General features: G+C 54.3%; 1 protein-coding gene across 1 annotated transcript in view; it reads left to right on the top strand.

The window, feature by feature from the left end:
* Window positions 1-21,933, top strand: part of GFOD1 (Gfo/Idh/MocA-like oxidoreductase domain containing 1) — a 109,669-nt gene extending 87,736 nt beyond the window's left edge. Inside the window, exon 2 of the mRNA XM_062184668.1 lies at window positions 20,966-21,933. Coding sequence (XP_062040652.1) covers window positions 20,966-21,885 — 920 coding nt within the window. The 3' untranslated portion in view covers window positions 21,886-21,933. The remainder of the gene's footprint in view (window positions 1-20,965) is intronic.
* Window positions 21,934-24,720: the final 2,787 nt, after the last annotated feature.

Genomic DNA, 24,720 nt, shown 5'->3' with positions numbered 1-24,720 from the left:
CCGATAAGGATTTGTTCCGTTCTTTCCTATAGTCCCATGCTGCTACTGAGCCCATGACAATGAGCAAGAAGCCCCTGCTCTGATCTACTACACAGTTCAAGTTCAGGTTCCTTTTCACAGCTGACCTTGAATCAGGACTCAAAGAAGTGGCATCTACTGCCAGTCCTCGTTGTCTGGTTCTCTTCACTCCTACTTCATCTCCTGCAGTATAGGCCAGGGGTCTACACAAGCGTGTGGTGCTGTTGCTGGCTCCCCAAGCACCTGCTGGGGAGAAATCAGCCTCGCTGAAGACACTGGACAGGCACTGTTGGGATTGCTCCTCCTCCCATAACGCTTGAGTGTCAACGACTGATTGTTGCAGTGATAGACAGGGCTCCTGGTTCTCTTGCCTCTTTTAATGGGGGGCGGGGGGGGGGTGTTCTCACTCAGGGCCTCTTGTTCTCTCGCTTCCCATCATTGCCCTCTGACCCAGATCTGCTCTTCTCTCCTCTTTCCTTCATTTGTGTTGATCTGGAAGTGAAACACGAGTGTGCGGTTAGGGCCAGAACAAGGCTACAGGTGGAAGATTTCTTAGCGTGCTGTTTGTTCTTTGCACCGGCAGCCCTTCGTTCTTACGGAATGTATGTGCTTTTATCACCATGCTTGTGGCTCATGCCTACTTTGTATTGTCCCTGAGTTGGGGGGGGGGGGTGGCATCCAAAGTATTTCCTGACCCAGGAAACTAAGCAAGTTATTTGTTGAAGGATTTGAGCCGTATACATCCCTCGGGGCCCCTGGGTGCTACCGCTGACTGAGCTGAGCCCTGACTGGCCAGAAGAGAGAAGCATAGACCGAGAGAGGCCGGGAGGGAGACGGCCTGGGGAGGGCTGCTGGCTTCAGGCAACCTAAATTCCTCCCTGCAGAGTTCAGAGGAAGCCTGTCAATCAAAACCTGCTGTGGACCCTCGGGGTTAAATATGCAGAATGGGAGTTTGAGGACAAAGGGGCAATTTTTTTTTTTTGGAGACACAATTTTTTATTGAGGTGAGAATTTTCATACAGTGAATCGTGCAGAGAGCACACAATGTAGTGAGTTTTAGTAGATGTCTACATCAAATAACCACACCCAGTCAAGAGTTGGAACATTTCAAAGGGCTACACTTGAGAAGGAGGGCCCTCCTGGACTTGCATAAGTTCCTGATTCCCACCCATTCCAGCCCAGGCTTTGGTAAGGAATGAAGCCTTGTAACAGATCTGAATCCGGTGCCTATTAATGCCACTAACCTGGTAATAATTTCCCAAAGCGGGCATATTCCGAGATATTGTGGGTTTGGTTCCAGACCACTGCAATATAAGTAGCGCCATAAAGTGGGTCACACATGTTTTTGGTTTCCCAGTGTGTAGAAGAGTTATATTAATGCTATATGTCTATTAAGTATATGATGGCAGGATGCCTGAAGAATGGTGCGTGTCTTAATTTTAGTTCCAGCTATTGGTGAAAAATGCCAGTGCTCACCTGTGCTGTCGGGAACCCGGTGCTGGCAGACCTGGGTCCGGGCAGGGTTGCCACAAAGCCTTGATTTGTAAGATGTGGCATCTCGGAAGTTCAGTGAAGTGAGATGTGGAAGCTGATGGGAAATGGATGTAAAAGGTGCGTTTATTCTGATGCAAAACATTTTGAAATCCATGTATATAAGGGGTCTTCAGAAAGTTCATGGAAAATGCATAGTGTGGGGAAAAAACCTATACACAGATTTCAAAACTTTTTAGAACAAAATACTTCTTTTCTAAAAGATGTGTTTCTGTGTTTGAAAGGCAGAGAGGGAGAGACACTGATTGAGAGAGGTTCACTCCCCAGATGGCCACAGGGGCCTGGGTCAGGCCAGAGCCAGGAGCCCAGGATTCCGTTTGGATCTCCCACTTGGGTGCAGGGGCTCAAGTCCTTGGGCCGTCTTCTGTGGCTTTCCCAGGTGTGACAGACGGCAGGGAGCTGTGTTGGCAGCAGAGTGGCTAGGACTGGAACTGGGGCTCTGATATGGGATGCTGGCGTTACAGGTGGCAGCTTATCCCCGTGCACAACCCTGGTCCCTAAACTTGTCTTTTAATTCCGTTTTTCCATTAACTTTATTTTTCAATTTATGTATGTGAAACGCAGAGAGACACACAGAGATGGGGGGGGAGGGGGCTGGGGTAGGAGACTGGTTAGGAGAGATCAGCTATTTGTTGATTTTCTCCCCGGTGCCTTCAAGAACTGGGGCTGGGCCAGGGTTAGGTCCAGAGCCAGGAACTCCATCTGCGTCTCATGGGGTCAAACCAGCTGCAGAAGCTCCAGCATTTACACTTTCCGTAAACCTAACTTCTCAGACTTTCTTCAGAAATATTTGGGGCAGAGAAAAGGAAATGTGTACCCTGGAAGTTGGGCTGTTACTGAGTATGTGGCTTGTACTGGGAAATTTCTTCTTTCAAAATTAATGCAGAATTTGTTTTTGGCTCCAAATGTGCTTGTGTTCATTCTCTTATAAAACATGCTTGACATAAAATACTCCCCCCCTAACCCTGCCCCATTTCCCAAGTAAAAGGAAACTTGAGGGTGGAGCCAGGTGGGCCTGTGTCATTGGTGACACACCCGCTGCCCGAAGTGCGGGTCTTCAGAGAGCTTGTGGAAAATGCATAGTTTGAAAACCTGCGCATGGGTTTCAAAGATGTTTGCCCCAGACAGCTCAGCTCTTCATCCTCATCGCTCGCGGGCTTTGGAAGCCCCTCCGTGTGTCGCCTGCTGCCCACCGCTCTCCTTTTTGTATTGGTTTCTGCCAGGAAAGCAGACGGAGGCCAATGCTGGCCAGCCTGGTGGCCTCAGGGCCCTCAGCTGTGCCCTGCAGCCCAGCCTCTGGCTTTTACAATTCACCACTGTGTCCCCACCTTCCAGGATGTAGCTGGTGCTGCCCCAGAGGTGACACAGGGCCTGGCCGGGGAAGCGGAAGCGAAAATCCATGCAGCGAAGGTACATGTCAGTGTCTCATAGCAAGTGCCTGGCCCAGCAGGGAGAGGCCAGGGGCCTGGAGCTCTTCCTGGGGCCGGCTTCGGGGTTCGCCGCTTGGGTCTGCTCTGCTCCCTAAGCGACCATCGTGGGCGCCTTTGTCCCTTCCTGAGCACCTTCCCCGCCGCCCCACCTCCATGTGCTCCTGCAGGGTCTTGGAGAGAGTCCTGCACGCCTGGGACTGCCTCTCAGGAGTCCCTCCTGACCTTCCTCCCGGGGAGCTCACGCCCCCTCCCTCTGACCTGAAATGTCCCCTGATGTGTCATCTCCCACTTGCTGCCTTAAAAAAAGGCCACAGGTCTAGTGGCTTAAACAGCACAGCTTTGTTCTCCCTCAAGTCTGAACTTGGTGTGCTGGCAGGGCTACACTCCCAACCCGGCATCTATAGCCTTAGCTTCTCCCGCCTCTCCGCGCTGCCTTTGTATCGTGGCCCATGACCCTTGTCTTGGCTCATCGCAACCTCTTGCGTCTTCGACACATCTGCTCTTAACCCTTCCTGACCTCCTGCCTCCATCTGATAAAGAGCCTTGTGATTACATCGGCCCACCTGGATAATCCGGGATAATCTCCCCACCTCTCGAGCCTGGACTTAATCCCATCTGTAAAGTCTCCTTTGCCGCCGTAGAAAGGAACATTGACAGGTTCCGGGGATTAGAACCTTGACATTCAGCCATGTACACCAGGGGACTCCCAAGTCTTGGGCAACACCTGTTCTGCAGGCGATGGTGCTGCTGGTCGAGTGCCATCACTCAGTGTGGTGCTCATTTTGAGAGGTGCGCCTGGGAGTACGTGGGTGCTCAGACCTGTGTTCAAATCCTGACGCAGTTGTTGGCACTCACCCGGCATGGGTTCAGTAGATTATCTTTGTGCTTCTGTGTCCTCATCCCACACGATGGAGGCAGTGATCCGATTTGGCAGGGAACATAGAAGCGAAAGCATCAGGCACTGTGGCTGGCAAACAGTGGGTGCTCAATAAGTGACGGCTATACTTGGGCAATTTCTGTTCCTTGGGTTGCCCGTTGGGTGGCGTCTTCCTGAATACTTATCAAAAATAAAGGAATGATGCGTGGAAGTGCTGTTCCCCAGTCTCCCAGATTCCCAAACCCACTGGTGCAAGTTGGGAGAGGGCAGGTGAGAGGGACACCCGAGGGCAACACTCCTGCGTCCCTTTCTGCCTGCCTGCTGTGTGTTGCAGGTGCTGATCCCCGCACCTGAAGAGACCTCAATCGGATCTGGAATTGGCTGGCACCCCTAGACCAGGGTGAGCACCGCTCGAGTGGAATCCCAGGAAGCTCCTCGGCTTCCTCACTGGTGGCCGGGAAGTGACTCTGGTGAGGGTGCCATGGCTGTGGCATTGATGCCAAGGGGACATCTCCAGCTGGAGCGAAGACCAGAGGGCTGCCGCTCTGGGTGGTACCTGGGCTTGATCTCCTGTAGGGGGCGCTCACAGCCATGTGCCAGGACTGCGGTCACTTTCCCTAAGTTACCTTTGTCCCCTCATCAGGATGTCACACGCAGCCCACATTTTACCTGTGGGGAGAACTTTTCTCTGAGTTCATGTGATTCAGAAGCAGGTCTGGCATCTGTCCAGCATCTATGCTGGCCATCCCGTGACACGGCAGTGTCTGAATTTCTTACTAATTCATGGATCTCTATTGTATTGTAACAAAGGAAAAACTAGACTGCCATATCAGAGATGGTGAGTGGGGGGCAATGATAGTTGTTTATTCTCACCTTCTGCCTTCGAAGAAACAAAAGAATCTCATGTTCACTAACCTTTATGAAATAGCCCTTTATATCCTTAAAAACCTTCACTAAGTAGCCTTTCCTCTTTCTCTCCCTGGGATTTCTTTCGTGCTTTCTTTGCTGTGTTAGCTTCAAATAACAAAGATTTGCTGAAGGTGGTCGTGGGCTGGGCCATTGAGGACACAAGACATGGGAGGGCAGGTTTGTGTGGCAGAAGGTTGGGGCACCTGCGTCTCATATGAGTGCCCGGTATTAGGTCCTGTCTTCGCCTCCACTTCTCATCCTGTTTCCTGCTCAAGTGCCCGACAGCAGCAGCTGAAGGGCCGAAGTACTCGGGTTCCTGCTATCCACGTGGGAGATGCAGTTGGAATTCCTGGCTCCTGGTTTCAACCTGGCTCACCCCTGGCTGCCGAGGACATCTGGGGAGTAAACCAGGGAACAGGAGCTTTGTCTTCTGCTGCTGCACTGCTTGTCACTGCCAAGTGGAGCCCCAGGCTGGGTGTCTCTAGCCCTGGCATCCGCTTCTTGCCCATATATTCTGATCATCAGCCTCTTCAAGGAAGGGTGGGTGTGGAGGTGAATGCTGCCTGTTGGATAACCAGCAGGAAGAGCTGCAGGTGTTTGCGAGAAGAGCTTTGTGGGGGCTGATGCTGGTCGGGGAGGAGACAGGGGACACTGTCAGTGGCTTCTGCCCCATCCCCAGTCTGCTTGCTGCCTCTGGCTGGCGGGGCACAGCGGAGCATCCCCAAGGTGGGAGAGGTTCCTAGGGTGCTGCCCGGTGCCAACTTCCCAGGTAGTGACTTCAGCACGGCTGAGTCCCTGGGTGCACGGCCAGCACAAACGTGGAATAGCTTCGCTTGTGTGGGAGAGGGCGCTTGGGCCTGTGGGACAGCAGGCTCCCTGCACAGACTCCTTTAGGTTCTGGGAATCGAGGATCAGAGAACCATGGGCACTGAAGTTACTGTTTGAAAGGTAAAGAAAAGGAAAAACAATAATAAACGCAATGGCTGCAACTCAGGGTGTAGGATCCTAGGCTGGTGCTCGAGGAAGAGGGCATATGAAAAGTCAGAAGAAGGGAGCCATGTGTCCTGCACACTTTTTCTGGGGAGCAGAGAGGCCCGAGTGGGGGCAGAGTTGGTGGCTCTCTTCCTGTAGGTCGCTCTTTCCTGTAATTCTATTCTGCGACTGCCCCTTGACCCAGTAGGCTCTTCAGGATCTGGGCCCTTGAAGAGGGTGGGGGGCCCACCTACATGTCACCTCTGCTGCTCCATGTCACACTCACACTTCTTTTTTAAAAGACTGATTTATGTATGTATTGGAAAGGCAGAGAGTGGCAGAGAGAGAGAGAGAGAGAGAGAGAGAGAGAGATCGATCTTCCACCTACCGGTTCACTCCCCAGACACCTTCAATAGCTAGGGCTGGGCCAGTCTGAAGCCAGGAGCAGGGAAACCCCCTCCTGGTCTCCCTCTGGGCGGCAGGAACCCAAGTACTTGAGCCATCACCTGCTGCCTCCCAGGCGTGCTTGCGGGAGCTGGGTCGGAAGCAGAACAGCTGGGACTTGAAGCAGGGATGCAGTGTGCGAGCTGCGGCTTAACCTACTGCCCCATGAGCCTCCTGTCCCCCAGGAGAAACTGACCTCAGTTCAGGGAGGTACTGGAGCGGTCTGGCCAGTTCTAACCATAGAACTTGACCACAAGCGCATCTTGCTGCCCCGAGAAAGCAGAAAAAGAGATTCCACGACTTCCTGCACTCTCCTGGCAAAACTGCAAGTTTCCCTTTGACCCCAGATCCCCAGCTTCCCAGCCCCAACCCCGGAGGGACAAGAAGCTTTCCTTGACGCACAGCGGTTGATGTTTAAGGCATGTCCCCACCATCACCATGTGCTGATTCTTTGGTACAACCGTTCCAGGAGCCATCTCAACGTGCTCTCCTGTCAGCACCTGCAGGTTGCTGGGAGCAGTGCCCGGGTGGAGTCTCTCTTGCCTGCCCTGTCGTGAGGCACTCACACATGGAAGACTGGCACATGCCCCAGCCTCGCACTTGACACGCGCCGCCTGTGCTCGGTTGCTAGGCAGCCAGGTTATCTCTGGTCAGTCAGCAGATGCAGACCACAGGCTGCAGCTGCTGTTGGAGCGTTCTAGCTGGGAGCTCCCGGGGTTTGGAACTTGAGCTCTGCCGACTGGCAATCAGCTCTGATCATCACCTGCATCCTGTGCCCCCCCCCCACACACACACACACCTTGCAAAGAGTGCGAGGAGCAATCTAGGTCAAAGAGATGATAATGGACTTGAGCTCAAAAAAAAAAAAAAAAGAACCCCTTTTTATAAAAATAAGTCACATTGACAATCTTGTCTGAGCACAATGCAATCAAGCTGGAAATCAACAAGAAAAACTGGAAATTACACAAATACATATGAATTAAACAACTTACTACTCCTGAACAACCAATGGATCAAGAAAGAAATGAAGAAACAAATTGAAAACGTTCTTGACTGACAATGGAAACACTACCGAAACCTATGAGATGGAGTAAATGCTACCAGTTGCAGTAAATGCCCAGATCTGGGATGGGCGTTGGGCACGTTGGTTAAGATGCCACGTGAGACATCCCATATTGGAATGCCTGGGTTCAAGTCCCAGCTCTGCTTCTGATGCTAGCTTCCTGTGGAAGAGCGACCTGATGGCTACAGGTAACGACCAGTGTCTGGTTCCCTGCCACCCATGTGGGAGACCTAGATGGACTTCTTAGCTCCAGCCTGACCCAGTGTCAGCTGTTGTGGGCATTTGGACAATGAATCAGTGTATGGAAGATGCATAGAGTCTTCTTTCTTCTCTCCTCTGCTTTCCCCTCCCTTCCCCTCCCCTTTTAAAAACAAATAAAAATTTTATGATGTATTTATATCAAAAAAGGAGAGCTCCCAAATAAACAACCTATGACTGCACCGAAAGAACTAGAAAAACAAGACCAAACCAGACCCCAAATTAGTAGGAGGAAAGATTAAAGTGAGAAATATATGAGATAGAGACTAAAACAGAAAGATAACCGCAAGGGCAAAGATTCTTCTAATTCCTAGAGGTCTAAGTGGATTGACACCTAACTTCTGTTTGTATTCTAAAGTCCTTCCAGAGGCCTCTGATTGTGTTACTTTGTGTCTCCCTGTCCTCACTCCCACCTCACTGCACCTCTTTGCATCCCAGGTTCAGTCTTTTGCTATAAACTGTCAGGTGTTAAAGTCTCTACAGCAAGCCAGGTGTCATGCTGAGGGAAACCAAAGTGCTGACCAGTTCAAGATGACCCCTGCCTTTAAAGAACTTAGGATTATAATTGGGGGGTGGGGTGGGTACAGAATGTTCTAGAACAGAAGTTTCCAAACATTCTCCATCCATGGTGACTTTGGTATCTAGGTGATTTTTTTTCATAGTGTTTCCATGCCAAAAGATGCAGCAATTCCATTTAGTAAATCATTGTGTCAAACAACTTAAGTGTTTGTGTCCTAACCACTCAGCAAGTGCTATTGAGGGGGAAAAAAACCCATAAGATGGAAGAGTAAAAATATTTTTATTTCACTTTTTTTAAAGATTTATTTTATTTGAAAGAGTTACCGAGAAAGGTAGAGACAGAGAGGTCTTCCATCTGTTGGTTCACTCCCCAGATGGCTGCAACAGCTGGAGCTGTGCCAATCCGAAGCCAGGAGCCAGGAGCTTCTTCCAGGTCTCCCACCTGGGTGCAGGGACCTAAGGACTTGCTCCACCTTCCACTGCTATCCCAGGCTATAGCAGAGAGCTGGATTTGAAGAGGAGCAGCTGGGACTAGAACCAGTGCCCATATGGGATGCCGGTGCTTCAGGCCAGGGTGTCAACCTGCTGCGCCACAGTGCCAGCCCCTTATTTCATTCTTAATCACAGTGGCTTAAAAGGGATGCCTATGCTTTGTGGGCACGGCGCAACTTCTCCAACTTGGAACCCGATGGAACACTGCCACTCATTTCTGCCACACAGTGATTTCTGCCCGGTGTGTGTACGCGTGCTCTAATCGTGGCAACTGCCACAAACTTAGCATCACTGAACACAGCGCAGTGCAACCTGGTGCATTGCACTCCCTCAAGTTCACAGTTCCGGGGGTGCCCGGTAGACGTGGAGTTTCACATTTCCTCAAAAATGTAAGACACGGTCATGCACCACTTCGTGACAGGGACGCTTCTGGAGAAACGCAGCATCGATCAGTCAGAGGGGGCGGTCCGTCCCTCCCCAGAGCCTCCGGATGCAATCCAAGGTGGATGAGACTGTAGCTGGCGTCGCAGCAGGAATCTGTTTTTGTAAATAGGTGGGTTTCCTTTTTAAAGATTTATTTATTTGAGAGTCAGAGTTGCAGAGAGGGAAAGCAGAGAGAGTTCCATCTTCTGGTTGGCTCCTCCGATGGTCGCCTCACCAAGGCTGGGCCAGGCCAAAGCCAGGAGCCGGGAACACAGCAGGAATCTCTGTTTTTATAGGTAGAAAGAAGACATTCTAAATAAAAAGGATGGACCAGTGCCTCAGTAATCCAGGAGCGGGTCTTTATTTTCATGATCGAGGGCTGTGTACCGTACATAATCATATGCATTAACACTTTCAAATGACTGGCAGTGCAGTAGACCTGTTCACACCAGCTTCTCTCTCTCTCTCTCTCTCTCTCTCTCTCTCTCTCTCTCTCTCACACACACACACACACACACACACACACACGAGAATAATAATGTCTTGTGCTATGACATCACCACATCCTTGGGCCAGAGGAATTTTCAACTCCATCGTTGTCTTTCGGGGCCACCATTGTATATATGTGGTCTGCTGTTGACCAGAACATTGTTAGGCAGGGCCAGCCTGTATCCAGTGCCCCGTGGGTTCTCTGTGAGACCCCTGGAAACCTTAGGTGCCCAGGCAGCGGGATCAGAAGCCGTGGTCCTGAAATCCAGCAACTAGCGGTGGGGAAAGCAAGGACTGGAGATGGGGGCACTCCCCTTCCCACCTCTTCCCCCGGTAGGCCCTTAGCGACTGTTGTGGGACTGAATGAATGGTCACATGAAAATCGCACTCAGGATGTGGCTGCTTTGCGTTGCATTCCGCACTATAGCACCCAGCAGTCAGGGTGAGCGTGGATTCCTGGAGCCACTGTGGCTGGGAATCCTGACCCCACCGCTTGCTAGGGTGTGAATCCGGGCATGGACTGTTGAGGGTTTGGCTGCTTCATGGGATTGTAAGGATTTGGTGAAATGCATCGCACAGTGCTGGGTGGTGGTCAGTGGTCCGATCCATAGCGGTGAGTTGTTTGCATTGCTCTTACTCTGCTGGTGACATTTGGACTCAGTGCGATGGAGCAAGACAGAGCTTTCTCGGGGGGAGGTGTTAATGAGAAGAGGGTGAGGACTAGGCTGGAAAAGGGAGGTTCTGCTCCAGTGGGGAGCACAGCAAACCACACCTGGACCTCCCTCCTCCTCGTTCCTGGCACACCTTCAGGGCACCCACGATGTCCGGAACACCTGGCCGCCTCCCCAGAAGCTAGACCCAAGTCCAGAGCAAGTGTGATGTGTGGCTGATTGTCCAGGAGCCCAGCCAGCTGTGTCTGGGACTCCGTGGGCATTCCTTCCACTTGGAAGCATCCTCAGATGTACAGGGAATGGATAGAGCCTTGCTGGGACTCGGTTCCCAGGGGCTGCAGCCTTGCCTGTCGCTCAGCCTCTTCTAGGTCCTCAGTATCTGATGGAAGAGAAAGTAGCAAAGCTTCACTCCTGGCCCAGTTCCTCCTTGGGGAAGTGGCGCTGCTGCCACCTGCCATCTCTGAGCAGGCTGTGGGCTCTGCAGTCTTTGAGAGAGCGTTGCAAGGGTCATCGCAGACCCAGGTGCACCCAGAGTTCCGTGAGTTTCTGCCAAGGAGGTTTTCCCCTTTAAAAATCATTTGCATTGTCTGCAAATTTTTGCAAAAGGAACCGAAGTGCAGGGGCTCCAGTAGCCAGTGGCTGGGGCTGTGTGACCGGGCTCTGGCCCTGGATGGCTGAGCTTATGGAAATCTTCACCTCTTTCTGCACAGTGGAAAATGAAGGGACAGTGCTTCCCGAGCTCAGGAGGGAGCTCGGCTCTCTGGGTTCAGGTGCGCTGCGAATGCTCCTCCCTCCTGACCCGTCCCCCCCAGCGCGGTGAGGATGGCAGGACAGACCTGTCAGATCCTCAGCTGCACCAAGCGCGATGTTTTGTCCTGTGGAGAGCGTGGGTGTAATCTGCTGGCCCCCCTCTCCCCCACCCCCCCACAGCTGGCTAAGCTCATGTTATTTAGTGGGAGCCGCCGATAAGGTGCTCAGCCTGGCACTAAGGTCCCACGTGTGCTCACCCCGGGCAGCTAGTAATGCCAACTGGGGTCTCTGCCGGGGTGTGCGTGGCTTAGAGTAAACTTGACATCCCCTGGGTGCTCCTGGCGGTGTCCCTTCAGGATCCTCGCCCGGGGAAGACCAGCGTTCTGTTTGCATTCTTGGGAGTATCTCGTGTTCAGCCCCGGGATGCCTGGAGGACGGCACTGCTGGAGGCTGCTTGGTTGTATTTGCTGCTGCATCTAGGGCTGACAGTGTTCTTGTGATGGGCTCATTCCTGCTGGTGGACTTCCCCCAAGAGAAGTGAGGGGATCTTCCAATGTTTAAGAAGATGATTGTTACCGGGGGTGGGGGGGGGCTATACAGCATTTTTCAAAGGCTTTTTCATCAAAATGAACTTATCTTTTAATTCCATTTTTTTTCCACAAACTCTTTGAAATCTCCTCGTGCTACTCATTTCGTACTCTCCATAGTTTGTCGGCAGGGCCAGATCCATCAGCTCCGTTTCAGACGGCTTTTGTGCAGAGCCAACCGGGCACTTGCTTAGATTCTAAGGTTCTACTTTCCCCACCCTGGGCTGTGGTGCGCTCACCTAGGGCCACTGGGTGTTGAATTCCTGCTCAGCTTTTATGTGAATCTGGTAGTGACTGGAGCAGGTGTTTACAAGCCACTCTCACGCTTCGGGCCAGCACCTCTGTCATTTAGGCATCCTTGGAGCAGGTGCCATAATATAGACAAGGAAACCGGGTTGCTTTCCTGTAAAACGGCTTGGGTCCCTCGGCTGGCCAAGTGCCTGATTTGGCGCTGCAATCTGTGCGCATCTCCCAGCCCCCTTCCCTTTCCCATCGATCATGCTGGATCTTGGGCACTCAACAGTTCCTCTGTGCACAAAGCGATGCTTTCAGAAAGGGCTCCAGAGGACTCAGGAACCTGTTGTACTCGAGATGCATTCAACAGGAACTACCTGGCTGATGCTGGCAGCATAGAATTTTTATAGGAAGGCTGGGCAAAGTAGGCTTGGGGAAGGAAGAGGGGCTTGGCAGCTGGATCGTGCCAGGGAACCCACTGCGGGTGGCATCATAGCCACCGCAGCCTAGCCACGACACAGGATGTCGCCTCCCCCTGCCAACATGGGTATCTACCTTCCTCCGTGCATGCCAGGCCCATGGTGACCCGGGCTGCCTAAGCCCAGGTAGATGCTGGAAAGGCATGCCTGGCTGTGTGTGAGCGGAGCAGCTGGACCTCCCACCAGACAAGGAGGTTCTGGGACGAGCTGCTGCTGCCTCCCCCCCCCCCCCCCCACAACTGCCCGACTGTCGTGCCGTGGGTAACCTGTTGGTTTCTGACTGTGACCCCGTCTTGCCACCCCCAGCCTCGTCACCAACCCGGCCTACTCTGTGAGGGGGTGGGGGCAGGGAGGCAGCATCTGTTGTGGGCGATGCCCTGGCTCTGGTTTGCCTCCGGTGGAGGGAGGGGCTCCCAGCTGCTGTTTGGCCAGACTGCTGGTTGAAGTCGCCACACAGGCAGGCAGGGTTCCCCTAGCCGAGGAAGGTTGGAGCACTGGGCTGCTTTCCTTGCTTGGACAGGGCTTGGTCCCCACCCCCACTGCCTGCAAGGGTCTGTCTCCCCTGGGCTGTCGAGAGTGTTGTGTGGCCCTGAGGTGGTTACCTGCCAGCCCCCTGCTTCCACAGGGGGGACACCTGCTGCCCAGTGCCTCTGGCCAAGATGGCCGGCACCCTGGAGGTCTTCCTTTGTTGAGCTCCGGGAGCCCCATTTCCCCAGCCTCTTTCCTACCTAATGGTCATCTTCCGCTTCCTGGCTGGTTCACTGCCTTGGTGTACAGTACCCTGACCCCCGCCTTCCAGCACAGCCACGTGCTACCCTCCTCGTCACTGCCTTCTTTGCTGTCCGACTCTTCTCCATCCCAGCACTCAGCTTCTGCCCTCCCTCGGTGGCCATCCCAAGTCGCTTGTCAAAGCAGTGTCCAGGGTGCTCCCAGGGCTCACACATCTGGGGGTGTGCAAGAGGGGGCATACAGGGCTTTGGGATCACAGTATGGACTCTGTCAGCCTGGACCCGCCACACACACCTGATCTGGAGCTACCGTGATCTCAAGACCCAGGGTCCCCACTCTGTGCAAATGCGGACAGTGTTTCTGGTGTGGTTCTCAGATGGACCAGTGGCAGGCCCGTGACGTCCAGGGGCTATGCAGCCACATTAGCTCCTTCCCTTCCTCATCCTGGACCCCAGAGGAGGCTCTGATCCTCCTACACGGAGTCCAGAGTTGAGGACCCAGTCTCTTTGGCAACAAGGAGATGATGCTTTTAAAGCTCTCGAGGACCTCACAGAGTCTTTTCGATGAGAACATAGGAACCAAGCGGGGAGTGAAAGAGAAGGATACACCTGTCTGAGGCCCCCTTGTGTCCAGAGAATACCTGGGCCTCTTGCCCTTTGTCGGAGTTTCTGATTCATGGGAGCAGCCTGGACTACCTGCGCTAGGCAGGATGCTAAGGTGACTCAGTCTGTGGTAGGAAGGTGGGTGTGACCCAATCCCAGGGGCTCTCCGTGGGCAGGAAGTCCCCTCCAGCTGCTGGCACGAATGGGAGGAATTCCACGTGTGAGAAGCATGGGACTTCCACGTGCGGTTGCTGACCAGTTAGGGTGCCTGGTTAGGGATGTGGGTTCCTAGAGGAGCTGACAGGCAGCAAGGAACCAGGGGCCTCTGCCCCCTGCTCACAAGCAACTGAATTTTCACCCCCACCCCCCAGCATGCTGAGGGAACCAGTGCAGCCACCCTCCACTCCCAGAAGTGGCTACTCCTGTGGGGAAAGTGTGGCCCTGGTTCCAGGAGGTGCCCTCTGAGTGTTGACTTGGCCAGGTACGCGAAGGTGGGGTAGACTCAGGAGAGCCTTCGGCTGCTCCCCAGAAGAGCAACCACTAAGGTGCAAGGGGTGTCACTGGGCTACTTAGGCTCACCACAGCAGGGCACAGTTGTTTAAGTTCACAGTCACTGTCACCATGCACCCACCCGAGACCAGTGCTGTCCACTGGGCACTCACTGCTGCGCTAAATGCCACCCCGGGCCGATGGTCTGTAGCCTGGGTCGTGTTTAGCTCCCACATCCCTAGCCGCTGCTTCTAAACCTTCCCCTCCCCTGGGCGTGGGCTAGAAGGAGCTGGCTGGCGCCTTCCAGGATCACATTTTCAGTCTCAACTTGTGCCTATGAGCTGTAACAAGGGCTACGTGTGGCCACAAAGTGCTTCACACGGATGGTCCCCGTCACAGATGGGAGGGGCTCGGGCATCAGATAGTACTAATGCCCATGGGTTTATTTGAGAAGCTTCCAGAGCCCAGAGGGGTTCCTGTGCAAAAGGGGAGCTCGAGGAGGAGCTGGAGCCACGGGGCTCAGTGGGACATGGGCTGGCCTCAGGGCTGGGCCGGCTGGCGGGAGCCCCATACATCTACTCCAGGTCAGTGCCACTTCCCAGCACTGGCAGCCACGCTGACCCCCTTTCGGAGCCCATGGACGGCTCCAGGGGACTTTGACAAAGGAAGCAGAATGTGGGTTACCCTGACCCACTTCCATTCAAGTGTGCAATCAGCGTGGAAACTTAATCAAGTGGCTCGGGGACTTCAGAAGCCTGCCCCTCTCCGCCCTGGTTTCTGCCGCTCGTGCAGGGTCCTCCGGTGCTGGGTGCTGCAGCCAACCTAAGTGAACACAGGCAAGAATGGGAGCACAGGGCGGGGTGTCATTCTTGGGGCACACAGGTGCACAGACAGACCAAGGCAGCCTCAGGCCCGGGGTGATCCAGGAGGCAGTAGAGCAGTATCCTCTCAGAGGCCGTTTGCACACCTGTCGGGTGGTGACAGGGTTAGTACTGCCTCATGGGGCTGTGTGGACCAAAAAGCTCAGCCTCCCCCAGCTCCACACGGGCCGTTGTGCTATTTTCATCTGTATCCCTATTAGAGACCAGAGCCGACTTTTCCTCTGGGAAGCGGGATTGATGTCAGGAACTCGCGTTGCGGGGAAGAATAGGGATTTAGTCTCAGAAAAGGGGCTCTCCTCCCGTGTTCTATGGGGGGATGCCTGGGGCCCGAGTGGGATTAGACTTGCCGTGCCCACGCCGCTGCTTCTCCTGTCCTGTCTAAGCCGGGAGAGGGAGGGGGCAGGGAGATGAGGAAGGAGCCAGAGCCAGGCTGACTGGAGTGATGGAGCCGTGTTCTTATACTTAGTTCTATTAAAGCCGGAGACTTGTTTCTGCTTCATTCTAAACTCCAATTCTGCTGGGCTTTTCTATATCGTAGATTTCTTTGTTTTTATTTTTCTGGAAGGCAGAGGTAGAGAGGCAGAGAGAGAGAAAGGCAGGTCTTCCATCTGCTGGCTCACCCCCAGATGGCCGCAACAGCTAGAGCTGCGCCAATCCAAAGCCAGGAGCCAGGAGCTTCCTCCAGGTCTCCCACATGCGTGCAGGGGCCCAAGGAGTTGGGCCATCCTCCACTGCTATCCCAGGCCACAGCAGAGAGCTGGATTGGAAGTAGAGCATCTGGGACTCAAACTGACACCCACATGGGATGCTGGCACTGCAGGCGCTGGCTCTACCCGCTACACCACAGTACCAGCCCCAGTATACATTCTTTTATGAACCTAATGGATCCTCTCTCAGAAAACCGCTTGATAAGACAGATACAGATGCACAGGTGGCCACTTGGCACAGTGGGCAGGAAGCTGCTCGGGATCCCTGCAGCCCACACTGAGCGCCTGGGTTGGAGTCTTGGCTCTGCTTCCAACTCCAGCTTCCTGCTGACGTCACCGTGGAAGGCAGGAGGTAATGACCCGAGTCACTGGGTCCCTGCCACCCACATGAAAGACCCAGATTGGGTTCCAGGCTCCTGGCATCCACCTGGCCCTTGCCTATCGCCAGCACTGGGGGAGTAAACTAGCTGATGGGAGAGCTCTCTTGCAAATACAATTTTAAAAGATGGACAATTTTTATAAGTAGTCCAGTTTTTGCAGTTTTCCAGATTAAATACCCTTGTCTTAGATCACTTTCTAAACGGGACTCAAGACTTCTGGATGAAGACTCCTACACATGCTTCAGAACCCTGCTCGGCCGAGCTTTCTCCCCCAGGCCCACATCAGGTTGGCAGCCCCTCCACGCTCCCATTGTCCCTGGCTGTTGTCATGCCCTCTGCTGGACTGTGCACTCCTCTCCATCTTTCTTACGCCTGTTCTGGCACAGAAGTGCTGAAGGGACAGAGCGAGCTTCCTGCTTGGAAGGCAGGGGAAGCCGTATCTGATGGGACTTCCTCCGGGGCGGCTGCCAGTCTGCGGGCCGAGCATCTGTTTTGACTTTGAGAAGACACAGGGCTGTCGGCACAGACACAAGTGGGACGGGCGGGAGGAGCTCGAGGGAAAGCGGTGCTGGTCCCAGATCCCCACCGCGATTAGACGAGAGGGAGGCTGCTGAGCAGCCGAGGCCCTGGCCGTCTTCCAGGGACCCACGGCCCTGACCCAGGACAGCACAGGGCACCTGCTCTGTGGGACAGCGGAGAGCTTTGGTCTTTCCTAAAGGAGGGTCAGCAGGAAGCCCGTTGCCCAGGCTCCTGGGAGACACCACTAGGATTGGGTATCCACCAGGGCAAAAGCTCTGGTCTCCTGGTAGTAGAGGCATGTGTGTAAACGGGCACTCGGCCCCACTTAGAGACCTTAAGGCCAGAGGGTGCCAGGGGAGCGGCTGCCTGAAGGTGGCTTCGGGGCCCTTGGCTGGGGCCACCTGCCTGCTGGCACTGGCAGGGCCGTTTGGACTCCGGCACACTCAGCAGGCTTTGGTGGAAGCCAGAGTTCCCTTTTCCCAAGAGGGTTCTCAGGCAGGCAGTAAAACTCCTGACATGACTTCATCTAGAAGCTTCTAACAAGGAGCAGGCGCCCTGTCTCGCATGCAGCTCTTTCCCTCTCCAGACGTTTGCCACTCATCTCATTCTGTCTGCCACGCTGGCTCTGTGGCACAGGTGGGAAGGTGCCAGTCCCACGAGCTTGCGGACACGTGAGTCTCCCTTCAAATGCTCGTGCCAGCCAGGGCTGGGCCAGGCTGAAGGCAGGAGCCAGGAACTCAGTTTGGGTCTCCCTTGTGGGCTTCAGTGATACAAGCACCCCAGCCATCCCGAGCTGCTGCCCGGAGTGCATACTTTCAGGAAGCTGGAATCGGGAGTGGAGCCAGGCCCCAAGCCCAGGCGCTCCACCATGGGATGCCTGGGTCTTAGGCAGTGCCCTAACCCAGTGCCCAATGCCCACTCCTGGTGTTGGCATGTTACTAGGGGAAAAGCCGGGAAAGACTATCCAAGGATCTTGGGGAGGGGGGTCCCAAAGCGGGCTTTGCAGAAGCCCCATCAAGACAGAGGGTCTGTCCAGAGCACAGAGAAAACAGACTTCGCCTTAGCAACGTGGAAAGGGACTGCTGGCTCTTCACGACAGGTCCCTTTCAAAACCAGGAGCACTGTCTTAAGCTTGATGCCAGGGCCCAAGGGCTGGAGGGGGCCCACAGCTTCCACCAAGGTTCACAGGAGCCCTGAGCCACTGGAGCAGGAAGCCCTTGCAACACAGCCTGAGCCACTGAGGTTTCTGATGTCCAAGGCACACGCGTCAGGACCTGCACTCCCCTCCTGGGCTGTAGGAACTCTTACCACATCTTCCTTTTTTTGTTGTTGACCCAAGGTTCCCCTCCCCCAGTTATACAATTTGAAAAAAAATATGGGCAAGTATAGCGATGACAACTTTTGACAGAAGCAATCACAATTGTACTAATAGACTTGGCCACTGTAAACATTGAGATAGTCTCTTCCAAGCTTTTCCTTCTCCTGTTGTCTTTTGAGAGAGCGCACTGAGATCATAGTTGGTCTATGAACAGAGCCCTTCTCATGGAACATGACATCATAATTGCCTCGCTTGCTGTTGACAAGTCTTCATAAGCGTTTTCTCTGACTGCACAGTATTCTATTATATAGCTGGTGGGCGCTTGTCTATTCTTGTACTGTTGGGTGTTTGCATTGTTCACTTCGCTCCGATGAGTAACACAGTGATGAGATCTTTGGCCAAGAAGCCGTGCTTTCATTTTGGCCGACTTCTTGCTGGTAGATTCCTGGAAGTCACAGATGCCTCTGGAGGAAATTGTGTGTTAGGACATGGCCAAGACCCATCTCCAAAGTGTGGCTGTGGCAAGAAACTGTGGGCGGATAGGTGGGGCCAGGCAGCGATGTTTGCCGTGTTCTGCTGTGCGCGGGTCATCCTGCTCGGTGCTGTGGGCATAGCAGAGATAGTTAGTAAATGACAGGCCCAGGGGCTGGTGCTGCAGTGCTGTGGGTGAATCCCTTGCCTGCAGCGCCTGCATCCCACATGAGAGCTGGTTCAAGGCCCAGTTGCTCCATTTCCAGTCCAGCTCCTTACTAATGTGCCTGGGAAAGCAGTGGAAGATGGTCCAAGTGCTTGGGCCCCTGCACCCACATAAGGGAGACCTGGATGGAGTTCCAGGCTCCTGGCTTTGGCCTGGCCCAGTCCTGGCCATTGCAGCCATTTGGGGAGTGAACCAGCAGATGAAGGAGCTCTTTTGTTTTTTTTTAAAGACAAGACCCAGGCTTGTCCCTAAGAAACTTACTGTATCATTAGAACTGCAACATTCACACATAGTCTAAGACAGAGGTGACTGGGAATCCATGTCCGAGGTTCACGATGGAATCGAGTTGTGGATGTTGTATCATGAGAGCCTTCAGACTCTTCACCCACAGAGCTGCAAGGAATTACCGTTCTGGGATTGTTTTGAGGGAGCATGGAGGGAGACAAATCACTGTTTTCTACCTTATTCTTTTATAGTTTTTATAATGGAATAAACTTTCAGCACTTGACACTGGTGTGACCACTAGAATACATGGCGGAGATGGGAGTCAAGGGCTTGGTCCTGGAGCCTGGGAGGCAGATGCTGGCAGTACCCTGCTCTGGTCCTTGCAGCCACTTACCAAGCCCTGTACATGAAAATCCATTACCTAAGCCTAATGCTGACATGACCATGTTGTGAGAGCATCACCTGGTGCAGGTGCAGGGCCCCTCCGGCAACACAAACCAATGCTGCCACCCCCTCTGGTGGAACCTCCATCCTCGCCTGGTCACCGGAGCCCTGAGAGGGCCAGCCCAGCCCTGCCAATGCAGGAGCAGCAGCAAGGGGACGTGGTTCTTGCTGTAGGGCTCTGGCCTTTTGCTCAGGGCCAGGACTGGAAGCACATGTGGAAATAGATGGCCATCACTTGTCTCTTTTCTCTGACCCATGTTGACCACTTCCAGTATTGCCAGCTCTTCCACTGGGAGACCGAGAGCGGCACGTACCAGGCTGCAGCCGCGTCCAGGCATGCCCGCTGGACAGACGTGTACGATGCAGGACTTCCAGCAAACCCCATCTTAGCTCGTTGCAGGAGGCCATGGATTTCTGTCCATCAAGTCAGGACAAGCAGGACAGGGGTACGGAGCCCTTGTGGCCTCGCCCTCATCTGTGGCTGCAGTACCCAGGTCCCCACTCGGGTCTGTGTGCGAGCATGGCTCCTGGGCGGGTGCACGCCTGGGTGGAGTAGCTCCCCACGTCTTCTCACCTAGCACCCATCTTCTCTGGCTTGCTGACAAACCTGCAGTTACTCTCCGAGTTCTGGGTGGCTGTTTGTCCAGGCCCCAGCTGAGCCGGTTTCCTCCTCCCCCGCCTCGCTGGCTCCTGCGGAATGAAGTCTTCTCTCATCTCCTGTCACTCTCTTTTCCTTTGATCCTGTTTCTTCCAGCCCCAGAACCACTTAGCCTCCTAAAGGGCTCAGACAGGCATCTGGTGTCTGCCTGCAATTTATCCGCCCTTTACAGAGATCACATTAGACTGATTCTTACTGGGCTTGAGCTCCATGGGCCAAAAGCAACAAACACGACCCTGGGGCAGAGGGAGCTGGGGAGGAACCAGGCGCCGCCCACCCCCCAGATGCCAGCGAGATCTCTTTATGGGAAGAGAAAAACATTAAACAGAGCCCTGCCAGCCCTAATCCAGAATGCAAAACAAACATGCAAGATAACAGTCTTGGGGGTGGAAAGGGAAGAAACAGCCGATGGGTATCATTAAGACATAATCCCTCGCTCTCAATAAGGGTCCCCTTGGCTGGGATTTAAGCTTCTGTACTCTGGTTCTGTCCAAATATGGATATTAGATACGATATGGTATGTATTTATTAGATGTTGTATATATGCATATATTATATAGTATATCTACATATCTCCCGTAGGATAGTGTTAATATATTTTAGGTAAAAACATTTTTGCATATGAAGTCAAACAATTGTACATAAGTGTCATAATTTACATAAAAAATGTCAGATAGTCCTATTCGTATTTTTATAGATGAAGTATTTTACAAGGAAAACATTTGCATACAAAATATTAGACTTATACAGATACCAAATGAAGCGCTTCACGTGATATCAGCAAATACTGGAGAAAAACGTTTCTAACATGTGAGAGCCCTTTAATCTGTGGAAAATATAGTTAAGTTACTTTTGTTGCCGAAACCACCCTGAAGTCCACGCCTACCGGGGGTCTTCAACGCGTGCATGGAAACAACACAAAAGCTCTGCACGCGGATTGCAGTTCGGGGGGGGGGGGGGCACCGAAATAAACCCGATTCCATTTTCCACCCATTTTTTGCAGTCCCCTTGTACGGGCTATTTAAGTAACATTAACCCTTAATGCTCAAGTCAATCCCAAGGAAGGTAAGTGTGTGGGACGGCCCAGAGCGCACGCACTGCCCCCGTGACGGCTGCACTGACCCTGACCGCTCTCTCCCCTCCCCCGCAGGCATCGGCAAGAACGTCATCTGCGACCGCACGGCCACGCCGCTGGACGCCTTCCGCATGATGTCGGCTGCCCACTACTACCCCAAGCTCATGAGCATCATGGGCAACGTGCTGCGCTTCCTGCCGGCCTTCGTGCGCATGAAGCAGCTCATCGAGGAGGGCTACGTGGGCGAACTGCTCGTGTGCGAGGTGCAGGTGCACAGCGGCAGCCTGCTGGGCAAGAAGTACAACTGGAGCTGCGACGACCTGATGGGCGGCGGCGGCCTGCACTCGGTGGGCACCTACATCATCGACCTGCTCACCTTCCTCACCGGCCAGAAGGCCGTCCGCGTCCACGGGCTGCTCAAGACCTTCGTCAAGCAGACCGACCACATCAAGGGCATCCGCCAGATCACCAGCGACGACTTCTGCACCTTCCAGATGGTGCTGGAGGGCGGCGTGTGCTGCACCGTCACCCTCAACTTCAACGTGCCCGGCGAGTTCAAGCAGCACGTGACGGTGGTGGGCGCGGCCGGGCGCCTGCTGGCCGCCGGCACTGACCTCTACGGGCAGCGCAACAGCGCCGCGGCGCAGGAGCTGCTGCTGCAGGACGCCACGCCCGTGAGCAACTCCCTGCTGCCCGACAAGGCCTTCAGCGACATCCCCGCGCCCTACCTGCGCGGCACCATCAACATGATGCAGGCCGTGCGCCAGGCCTTCCAGGACCAGGACGACCGGCGCACCTGGGACGGCCGGCCGCTCACCATGGCCGCCACCTTCGACGACTGCCTGTACGCCCTGTGCGTGGTGGACACCATCAAGAGGTCCAGCCAGACCGGCGAGTGGCAGGACATCGCCGTCATGACGGAGGAGCCCGAGCTCAGCCCCGCCTATCTGATCAGCGAGGCCATGCGCCGCAGCAGGATGTCCCTGTACTGTTAATGCCCACCGGGGAGAGGAGGGGGCTGGGGCCCAGGGAGGGGGAGAGGAGCACGAGAGCCAGGGTGGCTGCCGGAGCATGGGGGAGGGGAGAACGTGGACTCCAGGCCTGGGAGTACCCAGCAGGGGCTGTCACCCAGACCTGCTGCTGTGTTTGTGTGTCCAGGCCACCTTATAGGGGGTGAGATGCCTCTGCTGCCCTTGGCCGTGGGAAGCAAGGAGGGCTTGCTTCCCTCCCCTACCTCATCCACCCGCACGCCCTGGCCACTTCGGCAAGCATTGCAAGGTCAAGACACTGCATGGCACGATGGCAAAGGGCGGGAGGGAGCCAGTCACCCAGGCACCAGCGAGCCTGCAAGCCGAGGGCGAGGTGGGGTGGGTGGCAAGGGGGGAGAAGCCACCTGAGCATCTTGCTCCGTTTCCAAAGGGGAGCACACTCCGCAGCAGAGGGGCCGGCTTTCCTGCCAGACGAGGCTGACTTCCAGGAAGGCAGGCAAGCCCAAAGCTGGCAGCACGCACCTGCTGGCTGTGTGGCAGTGGGGGAGGCAGAGACCGCCCGGGCCCACTGACCTCGTCCGCAGTGGGCACCTGCGAGGAGCCCCCTTACCACACCGTGTCGAGGTAGGGTGGGGCCGAGGGCAAGTGCTGCGGCGGGCCTGCCACCCTGGCCCCCCGGCGTGGGTCTGGCTGTGAGGTTGAGCTCACACATTGCCTGCTGGGACTGGGGCCAGCCCTGTGCCTCGGTGTGGCAGCGCGAGTTCCCAGACAGCAGGTGGCACGGCCAAGCCCCGGGCATGGCTTTCACCCTAACACCTGTCTCTCATGTGCAGTGGGGGAGGGACGTTGAGGACAGTCATCCACCTCTGGATTTAAAAGGGAAGCCTTCTCTTCTGCTCAGAATCCTTTTCCGTTGACAGAGAGTGAGCGATAGAGCGACAAGGCTCTTTTCCTTAGGTGGGCCTTTGCTTCCGGGCTTCTGACACGGAGCATTTCTGAATAGGTATTAAAGCTAAAGGGTAACAATGAACACCATTTGCAGTGTCTAAAGTCTGAGCCGAGAGCCTTCGGAGGGGTATTCTTAGGGCTGATGTTGGAAAACACATCCTGTTTGGTCTCCCTTCTCTGTCTTTTCACTTTCTATTTACAAAGCTTTCATTACAGAGAACTGCACTGGGACAGGGGCAGAAGGGCACACACACACACACACGTTTGTAATGCTTGGTACCCAGGGTTCCTAAAGTCATTCTTAGAAATTCGGTCTTAAGAAAAACCAAGTCAGGTCCGTTTTGAGGAGGAGTGATCCTCTTGGCTATCTCGTCTAATCCTTTGGCCCATGGAAGGCATTTGTGGAGGCCGGATGTGGCACCTGCTCCTCGCAGGCTCACAGGGGCAAACAGGTGTGTCTGGCGGGCAGCTGAAGTTTACACTGCTTTCCAGATAAGACTCAGGGCAGCTGAACTGGAGCCAATTTGAGAGGCCAGGAGGCCAGGGCCAGCCTCGGATGGGCGACATCTGACAATGAAGGGCTTGTCCATTGCATGGCCCACCCTCCTCTCGAGGGTCCCAACAGCGCAGAGCCCTGGGCTGCCCAGGGGTGGACTGGCGGATGTGTCTGGCGGATGGACACTGGGCATTTCTAGCACACAGGAGCAGGCATCATCTTCCCAGTGCTGGGGGCCTGCCGACAACGTGGTGGGAGGGGGACCCCTCTGTGGCACATGCTGGTCCCCGGTTTGTGGGCCGATGTCCCGGTCAGCATCCCAGTTTAGCCACTATTGCTTCAAAACTGGAGACACGGTAGGGCGAGAGGCTTCCAGCACTGGGCTGGGCTCAAGGCTGGGTCCCAGCACTGGTTCTTTGTTCTCCCAAAGTGGTTTTTGTGAAAATTGAATGGGAAGATTTTTTTTTTCCCCCTCTGGCTAGAGTGAATGACTGTAATTAAGGACAAAGGGAAAGCAAACCAGATGATTCTGGGTCTCATTTTTCTCAGTCATTTAAACCCTAAGTGAGAATACGTCCCTGTCCCTTCACCATACTACTTGGGAGGTTTTCTTCCTCCCCAACCCAGAGGCCTCTGAGCTCAGTGATAAGTGTTCAGTGTCCAAAATAAGAATTCTCACTTGGGGCTGGGGTTTATAGAAAGGGTATAGATTTCTTTAAAAGCAGCATGAGACATTTTTTGTAAGTACTTAAATTTTACCTTCTGGCTTGCATGAAGTAGATGTAGGAATGAGAGGATAGAATGAGACAGTTCATTTCTTCCATTAAAAAGATGAAAAAGCAAATGGCATGGAGATGCTTCTTCAGTGCCCACTTGGCCCCGATTTTACCCCACACAGGGAACTGGCTGGAAGCAGCAGAGGCTGCAACCATGAGCCCCCAGCAACTTGCTGCAGAGAGATGTAGTCTAGGCCTGGGTGCCATCAGCTCACCTTGACCTAGGCACAGCAATAATCCAACCCCTGTCTGCTTGTTGGATGCATTCAAGGGCCAGCGGTAACGGAGGCAGTGCCACGAGTCTCCCCCCCCACGCCCATCGTGTGTGGATGCCTCCACAGCACTGCTGCATTCCAAGCTCAGGGTGGAGGTCAAGGTTCTTAGGTGGTGGTCACCTGCGCCTAGGACTGCCTTGGGCTCACCTAGAAAGTGCAGCGTTTGTGAACGCTGTCAGCTTCTCATAGATTTCTCTCCCCTCAGTGGGAGGGCCGCGCTGCGAGGTGCATCTCTGAGACACCTTAGCCAAGCTGGCAGCCAATGCCACTGTGTCAGGCGTGTCCGCACTCCCTCGGGGCAGACCCCATGACTGGCCGTCTCCAAGGCTTGTCCCCTGGGTGCACA

The sequence above is a fragment of the Lepus europaeus genome, chromosome 3 (genome assembly GCF_033115175.1).
Source record: "Lepus europaeus isolate LE1 chromosome 3, mLepTim1.pri, whole genome shotgun sequence".
NCBI lineage: Eukaryota > Metazoa > Chordata > Mammalia > Lagomorpha > Leporidae > Lepus > Lepus europaeus.
Note: the sequence above shows the minus strand (reverse complement) of the source record. Positions and strands in the feature narration are given on the sequence as shown.